At 39.5% G+C, this 18,326-nt stretch overlaps 1 protein-coding gene across 8 annotated transcripts in view; it reads right to left on the bottom strand.

Moving 5' to 3' along the window:
- The window catches only part of grip1.S (glutamate receptor interacting protein 1 S homeolog), a 260,071-nt gene that overhangs the window by 153,728 nt on the left and 88,017 nt on the right, over window positions 1-18,326 (bottom strand). For 2 of the 8 annotated variants that reach the window (XM_041588624.1, XM_041588625.1), the window contains exon 1: window positions 16,759-17,314. The exons of 1 other annotated variant lie outside the window; for it this stretch is intronic. In XM_041588624.1, the coding sequence (XP_041444558.1) occupies window positions 16,759-16,891 (133 nt within the window). In that variant the 5' untranslated portion in view covers window positions 16,892-17,314. Of the gene's footprint in view, window positions 1-16,758; window positions 17,321-18,326 lie in introns of those variants that run through there. 5 more of the 8 variants (XM_018255986.2, XM_041588628.1, XM_041588618.1 and 2 more) reach the window with 4 other exon arrangements.

The following is an 18,326-nucleotide window of genomic DNA, read 5'->3' as shown; positions in this document are numbered from 1 at the left end:
ATTTAATATTTAAATGATGCTCTAGTAAACGTAAGGTATGAAGATCCAAATTACGTAAAGATCAATTACCAGCAAAACCACAGGTCCCGAGCATTCTGGATAACGGGTCCCATACCTGTACAATATAAATTTGATGATTTCTAGCAAAACACTAGAAAGTAATCCTCATTCAATGTCAATGAGAATTGCTGGGGTCTGTCTAGTGACCAGCATGTATCGCTTGTAAATGATTGGTACTGCATTTTTAATAAACAGTACCCCACACAAGATCCAATGCATTTTGTTTAGGAATTAAGATTTTTTTTTCAGTTTGCCAACATCTGCAGTTGTCTAATAACAGCGGCAAAGTTTGGGCCAGCTCTATTTGCCCATAACAACCAAGCGGAGAATATATATATATATATATATATATATGTTCACAATATATATATGTTCACTATTCCTCTCTCAGCATCTGTTTCTCTTCATTCTCTCTTCATGGAGGAGTTGGGTGTCAGATAATCATTGACATTTAGATCCAATATATCTTATAGGGGGGCTCCTTTTGCCTAGAAGATGTATTAGAGCTCACTATGTTAAAATCACCACATATCATATCTCTCTTCATGCAGGATTTGTGCAAAAGGCAATTATTTTGTTAGATTTTGTTTCTACTGGAATCAGTTATTTGAGTGAGCGCTAATACATATGCTAGGAAAGGGAGCCCCCCTATAAGATATATTGGATGTAACATTCAATGAATATCTGACACCCAACTGCTGCACGAAGACAGAATGAAGAGAAACAGATGCTGAGAGAGGAATAGTGAAGATAAACTTGATTATTTCCAAAACTATGCAGAATATTTAATTGATTGTATTTAGAAAGTTTCTTATTTCGGTGTAATGAAGGTTATATTCATATAATATTCATATATATTTTAATTTCCGTGATAGTTCACCTTTAAGCATTGCATTTCCTATTGCACAATTTGTCTGATCCATATGATCACAGCTTTTGGGGGAGACGAGGGAGGAAAGGAGAGTTATGCTACTGGTAATTCTTTTTCTTAGTAATATATTTTGCAAAACTATTACAGCCCTATATGAATGAACATCCTCCACAGTAAAAAGCAATAAAGGCTGCTTTTAGCCATAATGTCCATAAACCATTTCAGCTAAAACACAAATGCTGAATTTAGAGACAAAGCCGTGGATAAAACCTGCTAAGTGCCATCTTCAACAACAAAAACGCTCAATAGAAAAAAGGTTGTTATCAGTGTATCTGGGGAGTGACCAGTTAACTGAATTCATCTCACTAATCAAGTCCCCAAAAATATATTTGTAATGTGGCAAATTGTGTCATAAAAGGTTTTCAAATCAGATCATTCTTGAAAGAAAGTCATATATCTTCACAGTAGTTTATATTCGCACTGGGCAGTCATTGAATGGAATTCACAGAAAAGTTCGAAGTAACTAAAAGAAAAGCATGCAAATAATTTGAATACATTAGTACTGAAGACAAACAGCGGGAGTTTGGAAGTTAGGAAGATTGCCAATTAACAGGATGGAGTTTACTGTACAATTACAGCCTGAAAAAATACACTGCATCAGTTTCCAAGCTACAGTATGCACAGCATGTTCCTTTGTTCAGATTCCCCCCCTTCCAACCTCTGGTTTAGTTAAATACATTCCAAAAACACATGTAATTAGCCTTTAGAACAAAAATCATTTACCGATTTGATTCTTTTTATTTAAAAATCAATATGTACAATGAATGGTAGGCAAAATACAATTTATATAATCCTATAATTAATCACATTTTAGCCAGATATTTTCTTAATTGGGGGGGGTGCACATATACCCATTAAGCAACAGGATTGAACAGAGACACATAAGAAATTTAAACTCTTGCCAAAAGTACCTCCACATCCATGATATAGGAAGTGTAAAACCATCTAATAAACTTCTAATAGCTTTAAAAAAAAGTATCTTTGCCCTAATGCGCATCCGCCGTGTGCAGCCACTGTGCGTGATCACTTAATAAGACTGTAACATCGTTCTCAACCCACATATTACCATCTGGGGGGTACATGTAAAAGCCAATACAGCTGAAAGGGACTAGTGGTGCCTGGCATGTAAGGTGGAAAGTAGTGATGGGCAAATTGCTGCGAAAATTCGGCGGCGTTAAAAAAAAAAAAAAAAACAACGCCGGAGCCGTTTCAAATTTTTTTCGCTGTTTCTGAATTTCACGGGAATTTTTCAGCAAAACGGCCCAAATTCGCCCATCACTAGTGGAAAGTTAAAGCACATACTTTAAAATCAGTGGAAAAGGAAGTTAATGCACACACTTAACAAATGAATCAAAATACGGTAACTAATTATCTCAGTGATTCAATTGTTGCTGGAATTTGGCACCACAATAAGTAAGGGGAAGACTATTATACTGAATAGACTTCAGAGATGGATACAGTTTAGATAAAACATCCCAAGGGCAGAGTTTCATTCAACCCACGAGGAGTAACAGTGTCCAATCGATAAATCCACCTAGCTTCATGTCTTAGTAATGCCAAGTCCCTGTTGCTACCTCTTGGTAGTTGGGGTTGGAAGTCTATTGCCATGCAAAGAAATGTGGGTAGTCCATGTCCCATCTGTAAAAAATGTCTCACATTTGGCTGTTTTCTCTTTTAGTGGTTTACTTATGTCCGATCTGTGATTGGCGATCCTGTCTCTCAGTGGGGTAGTGGCCTTACCTACATAGTAGAGGTCACATAGACATGTAACAATATATACCACAAAGGATGTGGTACAAGTGAGTCTATATTGAATTTTGAACCTCTTGCCGAATGTGGATGGGGGAAGTTTTTCCTGTGAGCATTGATCTGCATGTGGTGCAGTCAGGACAGCCGTAGCAGCCCAGTTTTTGTTGTTCAGTCAGCCAACTAGTGGTCATCTAAATGTTTTGTTTTTGCATAAAGCTCCAGTGAGTGCAGCATTCTGCTATATATAGCATTATATATAGCTTTTTTGGCAGGCAGTTGTTTCTCCTACTTAGTGTGTCGCAGTGGGACCTGGATTTTACTATTGAGTGCTGTTCTTATATTAACAGGCAGCTGTTATCTTGTGTTAGGGAACTGCTAACTGGTCCCCTTCCCATTATTCTGTTGTCAGGCTGCTGGGGGGGGAGGGAGGGGGTTATATCACTCCAACTTGCAGTACAGCAGTAAAGAGTGACTGAAGTTTATCAGAGCACAAGTCACATGAATGGGGCAGCTGGGAAACGGACAATATGTCTAGCCCCCATGTCAGATTTCAAAATAAAAATCTGTTTTCTGTTTTGAGAAATGGATTTCAATGCAGAATTCTGCTGAAGCAGCACGTTTTGAAAAAAACAAAACATTTTTTCCCATGACAGTATCCCTTTAAATAACCTTCCATTCGAGTTGTGAGAATATTCAAATTTATTACAGTAAAAGAAAATTCACATACATTTGAAATTCAAGGAGCTGAGGTCTGTCATATATTCTCCCGCACCACAAGTACAAAAAAAAATAATTTCCTTTATACAACTGGCAAAACTAAAAGCAAATGGCTAAACACAGGATAAGACTTATCACACATTCTTTCTGCACTCCTGCAAACTGAATTAAAGCTAAAATGCAGAATACTCCTGTGCTAAATTCTGGTATATTCCCAATGTAAATACAGAGCTAGACCAAAAAAGGAAGCATAACAGCATGTTATGGAAAACCCATTCTGCAGTGTGAAGGGAAGAATAAGCCCAGTTATAATGGAATCTGAGAACATCCCAACACATTCCTGGAGAGTAATGACTCATCTACCATAAAGGATTGCTGTTTTGGTTATCTTTAGTCTGGAATGTACTGTAGGAGTTACCTGGTTGTTCCATTCAACATGCAATCTCAGCAGTCCAAACAAGCTGCAACACGAATCTGAAATGTGATTCCTCTTCATAACAATATTCCAATCACTGCACACAATTAACATGCAATATACTTGTTTTTTGTACTATATATTTTACTGAAGAAATACTGAAGCTACCTTGTTAAATTAATCTTCCCTTAAAAGTAGGAATTGTTTTTTCCTTAAAAAAATCCAGGACAAAAAAAAGATTATTTGTTTTTGTATCTGTATACTGTCAAAACTGTCATAATTAACAATTGTCATCAGACAGTTTCTGCAGAGTAAATGCCATCTGGATATATCTGGCAGAGGCTGGAAGTTAAGAATGTGTGAATGCTGCCATTTAATCCAAGATTAGTGATATTTATATCAAGTAAATGCACAATTTAATTCTGCAGACATAGAGACCAAACTTAAAACATGAGTTTTTGCAAAAGTATGTGTACACCACAAAGTACTTTTCCATCAGAATGCGAAAAGTTGTTTTATTTATGAATATAATGTTACTATGCCTTCAAAAGAACCAAGGTTTCTCATTCCTGACCCAGGGACCCATTAGAAGTGTACATATGCATATACTGTATATGTGTGTGTGTGTGTATTTTTACATATTCATATACAGTATTCTTGTGTGATGTGGTTGTAGGTAGCATATATTTATATATATATATATATATATATATATATATATATATCTAAATATCAATACAGAAGCATATATCTGGATAGTGGTGTAACTAGCCATGACTGGGCCCGGGCACAGAATGTAGTTCACAGGCACAGTTCAAAGTTCTCCCTGCCCTGTACCTGCCATAAGCTTTAATGATGCTCAGACGGGCCCTTGGGGGTTTGATCTGATATGTTTTTTAATATTGATGTTTACAGTTTCATCGTTTCTCTCTCTGGAACAGCAATCTGAGGAACAGTCACTAACCCTGTACACTGTTTTAACTTGTTACATTCGTTGATACATTTCTTATCTTTGGCCCTGCTGATTATAATCCTTGAGTTATAATTGATACAGCCGTTGTGACTAGTCCACAAAGAAATTTATCAACTGAAGTAGCAAATTGTAAAGGTAGCAAATGTGGACAGGGCATCAGATCAAAACCGCACCAAACCATTATTGCATATATATTTAAACTCCACATTTGTGTAGTTTAGCTTTAGCCAAATCCTGCACAAACTCAAAGGAATTCAAAAGAAAAAAAGAATAAAAAACAAAAAAAAAAACAGTGTAGTGTTCAACACTCACTCTTATCAGTGCTGGAAAACTCCCACCTTATATAATGCTTAGAGTTCCGGGGTAAAGGTGAAAATATAACTAACATACATCATTGTTACTTAACTTCCTGATCTTTGTTCGCACCACTAGTGCTAGGAGTATGAAATGCAATTTTACCAGCTCCCAACAACTGTATTTAGCTCCCCACAGACGCGACGATTCTTCTTGCCGAAAGACCGACTTTAGCGAAGTCCAACCAATCCTTCGAAATTATCGTGGGATTCGAACGATCGTACATCTTACGATTTTTCAGCCGACATCTGTCAGGAAATTGATCAGCCAGGTTAAAAAATCTTTGTCGGCCCCAGTGCAATCTATCTATGTTTGCATGGCCAAGCAGACAGCTCCCCTTTATTTTCCTGGCAAATTGGTCTTTTTAGTTGATGGTCAATTCGTACGATCGTACGATCGTTCCGAGAAAATCGTGGTCTCACGATGAGGATCGGATCTTTTAAAAATCTCAACATCTATGGCCAGCTTTAGATGTACTATGTACTTTGTACTATGTACATCCTTGACTGGTTACAGTGTATTGTCTGCAGACCAAAACTGCACATGAAGAAGGCTGATCTAGTCCTGGGAGGCAGAAATGCCAATGGAGACACTTCTTCTGTTATTATGTCAGAATCATAACATGATATACACAGAGAGTCAGGTTTCATTGTCCGAGAGTTGAGCAACTTGCAGGTAACAAAACACTAGCAATAACTTTTCATTCATTTCAGTGGCAATCATAAGGAGCCATGAATGTGCTGTGGTGGCTTTTACATTTCTAAACATTAATCACATGACCTGCAAGAGCATTGAGTGGGTATAGGCAATTTCCAGTAAGAGGGAAGGGAAGCATTTTTGGGTGTTTTGTCACCTGCCATTCAAGCATTCATGTGGCAAACAGCCAGAATCACTGCATGTACCATTGCTCTAATGAGTGCTACTATTATTGTGTACAACTGTGTCTCCTACAAGGGCAATCAGTTGTCCAATTTATCTACCTAAAAGAAATAATGAAAATCAATATTAGCCAGAAACAGTGGGGGTCATTTATAATGTTTGCGCAGTGCATACTTATTCACAGATGGTTGTATTGCCCATGCTTTTTCCTAAAAGCTAAAATACTCCACTTCTGTGCCTGTCTTTAAGCCTTATTAAACAAATGATTTATGCTTTCAAAGTTGGCCACAGGGGGCTGTCATCTTGTAACTTTGTTAAACATCTTTGCAAGACCAAGACTATGCACATGCTCAGTGTGGTCTGGCCTTCAGTTGGGAGGTTAAGCTTAGGGATCATCATAAAAACAGCACAAGTCAAATAATACTGTATCTGCATAGAAGCCGACACAGCAAGACTAATAATCAGAATATTGGGTTTCCCTGCATAGCAGTTAGGGAAGTTTCCTATCTGCAGCTGTCAGAGCAAGTTTAACTAAGGGTGAATTTCACATCCCCTTAATTTACAAAGCACCTGAATTTGCTGCTGATGAAAGAGGTTGCCCTAGTCTTTAAAGCTTATTTTTACACAGTCTCCAGAGATCAGAGAATAGAAAAACAAATGTATTCTAAATTGCAAGGCCTAACTACAGATTGAATGAAAAACACAACTGTAAAATAGACTAAGCATTACATAGCTTATCTATCCCTGGGGTCACTTTATAGCTCTAGAGAGGCCAGAAGATGAAAACACACAGTAGACATCTTTATTATCAAGAAATAGAATGTATTATAAAGATGCAGCAACCTGCAGTAATCATTCCTCTCTGCAGAAGTGATACAGTATATGTATAAAATGGTTTAATGGACTACAGAGGTCACACACAAACTGGCACAATCATCAAAGATATTTACTACTAGTAATCTATGTAGTTGTAGAGTCAGAACACAAATTCATTTTTACTCTCGCTAATTAGATTCACTGTCACTCTTTTTTCTCATGTGCAGGAACAGGTATAACTGAACAATCATTTAAAGTGCCCAGAATGATCAAGATGTACTGATTCCATTTGATGCTCCCATATGCTCACACTTGAGGGCACAACATATCTAAGTATTGAAATAAAGCTTACCCAGATAGCAAAGTTTTACATTAGTCCTGTTAAGTGTTACATTACTAGTTTAATTGCCAAGCTTTTGAAGCTTTCTTCCAGTTCTCATGAATGCCAGCAGTTTCTAGGTTCATGCTACTGACCAGTTTTGAGTTCTGTTTGCCTCCACCACCTGACCATCCCTCCTCCCAAGGGAAAGAGCCCTTACCTGGAAATCCCCAGATCTCAAGCATTCTGGATAACAGAATGTGAGTGTGTGAGAGTGTGAGTGTGTCAGACCTATCTATACACTCAAATATAAAATATGTAACAATACATATACAAACTGTAGATGCCAAAATAACTATAGCTCTTGAACATTATGTCTGTTCAAGAACTCATCCATGCCAATCTTAAAAAGATTAATAGAAAACAACCCTAAACTTAATAGTCTTTCATCATAGTTTAAATATTCTATTACCTTTCCTTTAAGTTTTAAAGAAACAGCAACACCTCAAAATCAAAGGAATGTGTCAGGGATTAGGTAGGGGGCGCTGTAGAGTCTGAAGGGAAAGGGCGAGTCCTTGAGGCAGGGGCTGTATGTGCCAAGGGGAAACTTGAAGGGAAGCAGGAACAGGTAGATGAGGGCGAAGAGTCAGACTGGAACAGGACGGATAGGACGACGATCAGGACTGGACAAGACAGGAAGAAGAGGGCGACGACTCAACAGGAAAGGACTGGACGCGGCAGGAGTGGAACGGCTTGGATGGGACAGGACGGTGCGGGCGTAGATCAAACTGGGGGATAGAGTGCAGAGGGAGACAGGAGCGGATAGCAAGACAGGAGCGGATAGCAAGACAGGACTGGAGCAAGATAGCAAGAGAGGACTGGAGCAAGATAGCAAGAGAGGACTGGAGCAAGAGAGGGCTGGAGCAAGATAGCAAGAGAGGGAGACTGGAGCAGGATAGCAAGAGAGGGAGACTGGAGCAGGATAGCAAGAGAGGGAGACTGGAGCAGGATAGCAAGAGAGGGAGACTGGAGCAGGATAGCAAGAGAGGGAGACTGGAGCAGGATAGCAAGAGAGCAGTACAAGGTAGGGTTGGAACAAGGTCGAGGCTAGAAAGGTACAAGATAAGGTAAAGCAAGACAAGGACAGGCAGAATAACAAGGGAAAAGGGGCAAGAGCTAGAACTACCTAGTTAGGGGCGCTGCCACAGTACTAGGAACACCATACAATGCTCTGGCAAGGAGTGGTCTGAGAGCTGCCCTTAAATAGGGAAGAGGCAGCCCTGATTGGTAGATTAAGATAGGCAGCAGCTGAGCTGGGGCTGGAGAGGCCAATCAGGCGGCAGCTGGGCTGGGACTGCAGAGGCCAGGTTACACACAGTGAGCAACCCTACAGGCTGCTCACCTGGCCAAATGGTTAGGGTATCGAGCCAGAAACCCAAAGGTCCCAGGCTCGACTCCCAGCAATACCTGACAGAATGACACTATTACATACTATTGCCCTGCACTGGTACAACTAGTGTATTTGCTTAAAAAAACTATCATATTTTACATAAGCAATTTGATTTCTAACCATCAGGGCAGCCATTCAAAGCTGAAAAAAAGGAGAAAAGGCACAGGATACACAGCATATAACAGATAAGCTCTATAGTACACAATTGGATTCTTCAGAACCCTCCTGGCTACACAGCAGTTTGTTTATATAAACTATAGTAGTGTTTCTGAAGCAAATGCATCACTATACCTTAAAGCTAGTGATAAAGCATCATTCAAACAAACCAACAAAAGGTTTGTTTTGCCAAGGTGTATGCAGTTTAGTTATAATGAAGTTCAAGGTAATGCCATATTATTACTTGTATTAGAGAAAATACAAAGCTGTCAAATTGTAAGCTTATATGTGGTTCTTTTTAATACATTGTGCAATGTGTTTCTACTGTTGTAGAACATAACATAACACATGTATAAGACCTATTATCTAGAAAACTAGGTTTTCTGGATTATAGAAGGACAAAATAAGGTTAAAACAAAGTAAGCTTTTTCAGAAAGGTCTTTATAAATACACCAGTAAACCCTCAAAGTAATGCTGCTCTGAGTCCTCTGTCAAAAAACCCCCCACTGCATTTCTTTTCTTCTATTATATACACATGGGCTTCGGTATCAGACTTCCTTCTTTCAGCCTAAACCTCCAGGGCTCGGTGACTATGAATATTTTCATTCATCCAGGTCATGGTATATCTAGTATAAAGTAATACTAAAACAACTGGAGTTGCGGAGTAATTTCACTACTCACTCGCCGTTTCTTCCGTTCAAATGACTGGTATGGGAAGTCCACGGCATATAAACTCTTCCACTAATCCAATCACAATGGCACATTGACATCTGAAGCTCACAGGTGCTATTCTGTGGGGTTACTGTGATAGGATTACCAGGGTATCCTAGAAATGGGTGTTACTTGTGAGAGTTGCATGGCTCGGACTGAGCCGGCAGGCCACTGGAGAAAAAAAAACGGTGGGCCCCCGGCTCCAGTGGGCCCGACCGTCCCAGATCCTCACCCTGGTTTTCTTCCTCCTGGCAAAAAAAGCAGTATGCTCGCTGCCCCGCATGCGCGAGTGCGTACTGATGCTCGCTGGCGTGCATGAGCTGGGCTGCCAGACTGGAGCTTCTGAGGCAGCATCCCCCAGGGTCCGGACCTGGTTCAGCAAGATCAAATAATTCAGAGCCCCATCTTTTCTGAATTATGCAATATATAGCTACAGGTATTTTGTAAAAATAAGGGACAGTATAACATATTTTGTGCCTGTTATTTTTATTTAAAAATATATATATTATAAATCACTACTACAACTTTTGTTTTCATTTTAACTGCCCCACTTTCCTACCTCTGGAGTTTTCGAGGTTGGCTCCATAAAAATGAGTGCCTCCTTTTGGGGCCTGAGTCTTAGGTTTACATAACAAGGAGTCTCTAATACAGGGAAATTAACTGGGAAGGGCATTTAGATGAATTATTTTCTGCTGTTCTCACAAATGCTCTGAAAACAGAAATACGATCAAAATTGAGTGCTTTTAAATTTGATGTTCTAAAAAATAAAAAGATACAGTACTTTTGCCACGAAAAACAAACAAATAATTTCCATCACAAGCCCTAGTTATTGGACATTTATCAACAGGAGTACATTGCTTCTTTAAAAAAAAGCAGGGCTTGTCATATGTGTTACAGCATTATAAGCAAGACATAATCATAAAACCTGTGAAAAACATACTACAAACCCTTGAAAAAAAACACACTGTTGATGGAAAATCTTAAGCATTGCTGCATTGTGGCTGGAGTTTGTGAAGCCCTGTTAGTTACTTATACTGTATCTCTTGGTGTTACCCTAAACTAAACCTATTAAGCATTCAAGTAAGTACACCACCAGTTTACACGTTTTTGGATTACAAAATGTCAGCCTGCTTCACAGAATACTCTTTCTTTGAAAAATATATGTTCCCATCTCATTTCTTTGTGTCTGGAATAGTTTCTCTCCATGGATCAAATTTCAACATATATTGATGTATGGAAACCTTAATGGGCAAAGGTACATTCGTGATCAGTAAGTCAGCTCTTCAAACATCTGCCAGTAACACCTTTACAGTTGCTATTACTGACTGTTCACTTCAGAAATAAAGTCAAAGTAATTGTGCTAATTAAAAATAATATTTCAGCAGTAGTTTCAAGCCAATGTGGTATGCATAAAAGAACGCGACACATTCACTTTGTCCTTTTCAGCCTCAACTATTTTGAGGCATGAAAAATTCACTTTAGAAAGTGACTTGTATACTACAGGGTCACGATTCAAATGCCTATCACACCATCCCAAACTAAACAGAGCACAAGATTCATTCAGAAGCACCATTGTGTAAGATGTCATGGCTTGATAAAATTCTTTGTGATCAAATGATTGATGTAGAGCTGTATGCCAGAAAGCCAGGTCCTTAAGTTTTGTATAATAAGCAGCTCTTTGAAGTTACAGAATCAGCAGTGTACTTTATTTTGCTGGATGACGTGGTATAGGGTGAACAGCTCTTAAAAATTATACAATAAAACGGTTTTACTTCTCATTTCTTTATTTTGTTAAAGGAACAGTTCAGTGTAAAAATAAAAACTGGGTACATAGGCTATGCAAAATAAAAAATGTTTCTAATATAGTTACCTTAAAATGTAATCTATAAAGGCTGGAGTGACAGGGAGATTAGTCGCCCAGCGACTCCCTCGCCACCCCCTTGGCGATTCGTATTCTTACCAGCGGGAAGGCATTTCTTGGAGATAAGTCGCCTGCAGTAGAGAAGATTTGTCGCTGGGTGACTAATCTCCCTGTCTGCCACCACCCTAAAGGTGGCCATACATGGGCAGATTAAAGCTGCCAATATTGGTTCTTAAAACCGATTCGGCATCTTATCTGCCCGTGTGTGCGGGCGTCTGACGGGTCTCCCCAATCTGTATCTGGCCAAAAACCGGCCTGATATAGATCGGGCATGTTTGATTTTTCCTGCAATCGAGGGCCGTAGTCCTACGATCCATCGGCCCCCACTTTCTTCGTATTATCCAATCGTTTGGCCCTAGGGCCAAATGTTTGGATTAACCGGATATCGCCCTGCCGTTAGTTGGCAAATCTGGGAAAGATCCGCTGGTTTGGTGACCTTGCCAAACAAGCAGACCTTATCGTGTGGCCACCTTTACTCTGAGTTAGTCAACGACTTTAAGGGGGACCACATAGGACATAACTGTTCATGGAGTCTGCAATTAATCCTTAGCATGCAGGTCAGATTCCAAAGCAAACCGTTATGACCCATGTGGCCACCATCAAGGCACTGATTGGTTACTGCCTTGTAACCAATTAGCAGAAACAAAGGGGTATATTTATCAAAGAGTGAAGTTTGAGATCGTCACAGTCCTCTAGAGTGAAATTCCGCCACTCTCCATTCATTTCTATGAGATTTTTAAAAGAGTATTTATCAATGGGGGAAAGTGAAAGTTCAACTTTTTGCATGCTTATGTTGCTCTCCAACCTTTTTACATTTGAATGTGGCTCATGGGTAAAAAAAAGTTTGGGGGCCCCTGTTCTAAATGTTCTTAAATTGTAAGCTTACTGTGACAAGGACCGAATGAAAGATGTATAATCTCTACAAAGCACTGTTGAATATGTTGGTGCTATATAAATAAATAGAATACTTTTACTGCATTAGCCCCTTTGTATCTCAGCCAGCTAGAGAACCTCAACCAGCAGGGGAACTAACAGTTACACCTTGTTGTCTTTGCCTAGGCAGCCCAGTCCTGCTCACTGTGCTAATCCTTCTTGCCGCAGGCTGCAGCAAATAGAGCAGGGGGCGGATCAGCGGGGGAACCCAGTGGCAGGGGACCCAGATTCCGACCCTGCACCTATGTTTGTTCTGCCCATCTGACACTAATCTTACTTAAGCAGTACATCCAGAATAAGGTACCGACATATAGGAATTAGCAGGTATACTTTCACCTCTGAATGCACTTTAGTATTTATTTTTTATGTACATTAAAGAGGCCATTCCTAAGACATGAAAACGTTTATTCTGCTATTTACTTGAATTCATAGAAGTCAATTTTTAATACATTCATCATTTCATTTGTGGTAACTGTTTTTTTTTATAGAATCAAAGTACACCAAGGAGAGGCGTTTATACATTATTGTTGCTGTACAGACTGCTGTGATTGATAATGTCTGCATTGTAATTTGATTAAGTGTTACAATATGTTCAGAGCACTTCAGAAAATTAAAACTGTGATGAGGCAGTGTAGGAGTTGTATAGACAATCATGGCTTGAAGGCGAAACTCTGCACAACCAGACAGAGGCAGTCCCTAGCTTCGTGTTATTTATTGGTATGATGGGGGGGGGGGGGGGGTAGCAGACGCATGCAGGCTGACATACAAGAGTGCCAAGATATATGCTTTGAGCATTACCTATTATGCAGCTCCACATTAATCATTATTAGTAATGATGCAACACGGTATAATATAAAGGATGTATACAGTGAATATATAGATTACATGCAAAAATATACTGAAAAATCAATACAAAAGGTAAAGATAGCCCAGTTTAAAAGAGTTTACATATTAGGCTTAATTGATATCTCTACCGCTTTCATTGGTCTAGTATAACCTTATAAATAGTATGCTTTCCAATGCAGTTCATTTAAACCAGTGATCCAGGAGCATGCATCATGTTTCTTGCCACCTGTTTGATGTTCCTCCCCATGCCATGATTTGATGCAAGTAAATCCTGCTTTACCCTACTCATGGCTTGCTGCAGCTTGGCAGTCCACATCGGGCTACCAGCAGCCAATCACTTCTGTTTTTTGGCAACATTTTTTTAAGCCTTTGTGGCTCCCCCAACTTTTTTTTATATTTGACTGTGGTAAAAAGGTTGATGTTTCTAAATTACCGAAGTGTAGAACGGGGATAAAATATATCCTCTATGTAAAAAGACACACAACGACACATGATGTACTGCCACTGACAAAGCAATTCTTTGTCCCAGACAATTGAAAAACTGTGCTGATAATTAATTTATGTAATTATTACACAGGCGGCCCCTGGAATATATAGTTAGTTTTACAAATTATTCTATAGGAGTGTTCTTCAACAAAGGATTCACATTTCTTCCTGCACAACAACAACCATCATACATCAACTTTACATTGTATATTGAATATTTATGGTAGTTGCAGTCCTGCAAGGCCTGGGGGCCAAATAAAAACAGGTTTTCATAAACCAACTCAATTTTTAACATGATATGTCAGTATGCTTGAAAAAAAATTGCCTTTATAATTAGGAAATTAATCTAGAATAAGAATAAAAGGAATGATCTGGAGTGAACAGTACCCTGAAAATACCTTAGCACTGATGTTAATGTGAATTGCTGGCAGTTAAGTGCTGGAAACTGCCTTCTCCTACATTTTCTGGAGGTCATTCAATTCACAGTGTCTTACCACACTAATATCAGTGCTATGGTATTTTCAGGATATTTGTCACCTGCTGGTAGTGCATATTTCTCGCAGGCGACAAATCTTTTTGTCAACAGATCTATTGTCTTTCAGGATTACTGCTAAATGAGGAACTCATCCAATAAAATAAAATTGGCCATGTATAGAAAGGATGATCCATATATATACTATATATAGTGTGAGTTGCCATTTCTGCTCCCATTGGGGAGTCATGATCTATAGATAATAGAACATCTATTTGAGGAAAAATAGAGGTAGAAGACTAATTGTACTTACAAACACTGTATATGTTACTTTCAAATAGGTAAAATAATATATTTAGAACTATAACTGAGCTGCGCATCTGATGATTACTGTGATGGGTCAGCATTTTTACATCTTAAAAACCAGTTCAGCAACATCTGTAGGTAACAGCCAATAAAGGCCATTTACACAAACACCAGGTTTAGAGAAAAATAGTGCCCTGAAGATTTCATTCTACTCAACCTGTGATAACCAATAATGACTGTGTAATGAAACAAAAAAATACATATTATATTATTTTTTTTTAAAAAAACTAGCTGTAGTGAGTGAGGGGCCATTGGTTAATTGTCAGTAAGCTTTATAACCCTGGGAACATGTTTATGCCTTTTTTTTTTTTTTACAACAATGTGGACAGCTGTTCTAAAAGGTTCCAAAAGCTTTTGTTGTTCCCTGACATACCTGGAATACCTCAAACGGCTGTTCCCATCAGAAGGTTGCTTTTGTTACAGTTTTTCACTTTAATGTGACATGCCAACAGGGACTTCCATAATCAAAATGCACCAGCATTTTCTTCTTGAAAGCATACATTGTGCAAAGTTAAGTTTATTCCCATCAGAGTCCACATAATGCAAAGTGACAAAGCAAGCTCAGTGAATACTGCACCAGCTCTAGTTTTCCCATCACTGTTTCCCCAGGCAGATCTGGGCATTTGCAAACCAATTGGACAAGCCTGACACTGGAGGAGGGAATGGAACTGATAAATGAAATATTCCAGGCCCATTTCGCCTTCATTTCGTCTACACAGAATCTGCAGTTCTTTCTCTAAAATATAAATATGTGTGTATGTGTGTGTGTGTGTGTCGGACTAGGGGGTCCGGCCCCAGCGGAGCTGCCACATCAGGGGCGCTAACGCCAACCGCCCACTACCCCTCCTCCCACTGCCAGTTAGGTAACCAACCAACCTATGTATTTTTGTGTAAGGGAGTAAGCCAGAGTATCTGGAGGAAACCTCCACAAGCGCTGGTTGGAATCAAACCTAAACCCCACCATTGTAAGGTTTTTTCATTAAGAAACAATTCCATTTTATTACCAGTTATTTAAAAAATAATGGCATATTTTGTAGAATAATATGGCGTATACGACACAGATATAAATATTGAGCAGAGGAAAATAGGTCCTTCTCATTACAGTTTATAATCTTAAAGCGGAACATGTACTTTCATTCCAAACATAACGGGCTATTTCGAGTTTGTGAACATATCATTTATATATGAATTAAAATCAGCTTTTGTGATACATCTGTATTAAACCTCAGTATCTACTGCAGACTGACACACTTTGATCAGTTAGTAAACAGCGGGGATGTTCAACTTGTAGTTCTCTAGTTGAACCAAAGTCCCCAGAATCCTTTTAGCTGGAGCTGTTCTTATCATCGTGTATAAGGCCACAGATTGTATTATTATTTGCAGTTTCCTTTAAACAAATCCAGCAAATGTATTATATCATTTTTCAGCAACATTTCATTTTTTTTTGCGGCTATGGCAGCAAGTTACGATCCATTACCCCACTGCTGTTGTAGAGGTATCAAGATATCATAACAGATGACTGTGTCAACTTTTTGATTACAAACACTAATGAGCAGGGCTCTCTTTAACTCTTGTGTCATATTTGTAAACATTTAACATAATAATCCTCATCATAACAAAAGTCATCACGCAGGGTCAGAACAAAAGGTGACCATCCCGGGCCCTTCCGGTTAAAATGGAGCCACAGAATTTACTGTTAATATCTCTGTGAAAACACCTGGATGACAACACTCACAAGGGAACTGCATGCGCACTTAAACAACAATGCAAATAAATTGCTGTTTCTATTTTATTTAGAAATCTATTTTGGCAGAAATCATTCTGTGAATAAAACATGGTTTGCGGCAAAACTTTACAGATGACTTTTGCTGGTTATATTTGCATACACATCACTTTGCACCTGATGAATTCCACTTTGACCCCAGATACATGAATGAGTTTATATATTGGTTCATAAGCAGGCATCGTCAACAAACAGAATAATTACAGTACAGTTACTCCTATAAAGTCAACCTGTGGCTGGTTGGACTACACATACCAGCATCCCCTCATAAGGCTTTCAAATTAGGAAGGCTAGGGGCAGCTGCATAACAAAAGCTGGGAGCTGGAGGCAGATATAGGAAACCAGACACCTGACAAACTACAATGCAATGATGTGAAGCCACCTGGATCCCCATGCAGCGGAGGCAGAGCAGGAGACTTACTTCGGAAATGCTCTGAGGCGTAATAGTAGACATCTTCATAGCCCTCGTGGTAATCCTCCTCAGGTCGATACTTTTTACCTTTTCTCCTCCGGGATCTCCTGATCTGCCGGACAAAGCCAAGGAACCTGTCCATGCCTGACTGTGGAGCTTCCCAGTTGCTTAGTGCAGAGAAGGGTGCTTGGGTGCAAGGCAGTGCTTGTAAACATCCGCTGGGGAGTCACTACTGCTGTGTTTGCTCAGTGCCAAGCTTGTCCTCTGGATGTACCTGGCTGCCCAACAGCTGCCTCCTACATTCACACCCTCCGCACTGGTTTCTGCCAGAGAAGCAGACACAAGCACAAAGCAACCAGGGCTCTTTTCAGAACAGAGCAGAGTAAAGTTGCCTGATGCTGCAAGTGTGCCTGTGTGCGAGGTAGCCCTGCATTAACATGTTTCGCCCCCCTCCCTCTGTTGCCGGGTCTCCATCATTGGAGAGGGGCTGAAGGGAGGGAGTGTGTGGAGGGAGACGCCTTACAGCCAGGGTTGAACCATTGTGCTGCAGAGAAGATATAATAGCGGGAGGTAGGATTGCCACTGCCTTCTGTTTGTTGGGGACTGGCTAGAAAATCAAAATCAAGATTAGACCTCCCCCTTCCTTCAGCCAAGTCAAAAGGTGGTGTAACCCATACAACACAAGAGTACTACTACTGTACCATACAGCCAGGGGATCTGCCGTAGGGAGACTTAACCATAGCAACACCAAAGACTAGCAGCAATGTGATCTGTGCTCCTACCAAATAATATCCTAAACATCCTGCAATAATATGAGACTACAAATCCATGCCCTGCAGTCTTATCAAAGCAGGTAAACTGCTCACAGTCACATGCTGATATGTTTATCAGGAACCCAGAAACCCCCACATTTCATGATCTATAAAAGCAATCGGCCTTGTACCTTTTTATTTTCATGAAACGCCTCTGTGATTTAAAATAACCTTATATTTTACAACAAAGAGTACATTATTTCTTATATTTTCATACCAACTGTCCCGTTTTTAGAGGGACAGTCCATCTTTTGACAACTCAACCTGCAGTCCCTCATTTGTACTGTAAAGTCCCGTTTTTCTCTGCACTGAACAGCCAGAAAAAGAAACAAAGTTTCTAACTTAATTGGCTTTTGGCAGAGAGCTCAAAACATCCACAACAGAAGTAATTGTAACAATACAAGATAACAGGTCCCTTGGGAAAAGTTAGACTCACAGCTTAAAGGGCAATTCACCTTCATTAGCAAAACTGTAATAACTGAAAAAACCCACAGAAATATGTTCAAACTTTTATAACCTGCGAAATTCTGTAAAATTAACATGGTAATTAGGGAGTGTGGCCACAAAAATGGGTGTCGTCAAAAAAATGGCCTAGATACGCGCGCCAACTTTTTTGTCCCTCTTTTTAAATAAAAAGATTGGGAGGTAATGTTGTCCCAAAATGTTGGGAGGTATGTTATCACTATACTAGACGTTACTATATACAGCGCTACCCACTGCATTACTTGTCAGTATGTGACAAAAGCATTGACATTCATCTCAAAC

This window comes from Xenopus laevis, chromosome 3S (genome assembly GCF_017654675.1).
Source record: "Xenopus laevis strain J_2021 chromosome 3S, Xenopus_laevis_v10.1, whole genome shotgun sequence".
Taxonomy (NCBI): domain Eukaryota; kingdom Metazoa; phylum Chordata; class Amphibia; order Anura; family Pipidae; genus Xenopus; species Xenopus laevis.
The sequence above is the reverse complement of the archived record's forward strand: the minus strand, read 5'-3'. Positions and strand labels throughout refer to the sequence as shown.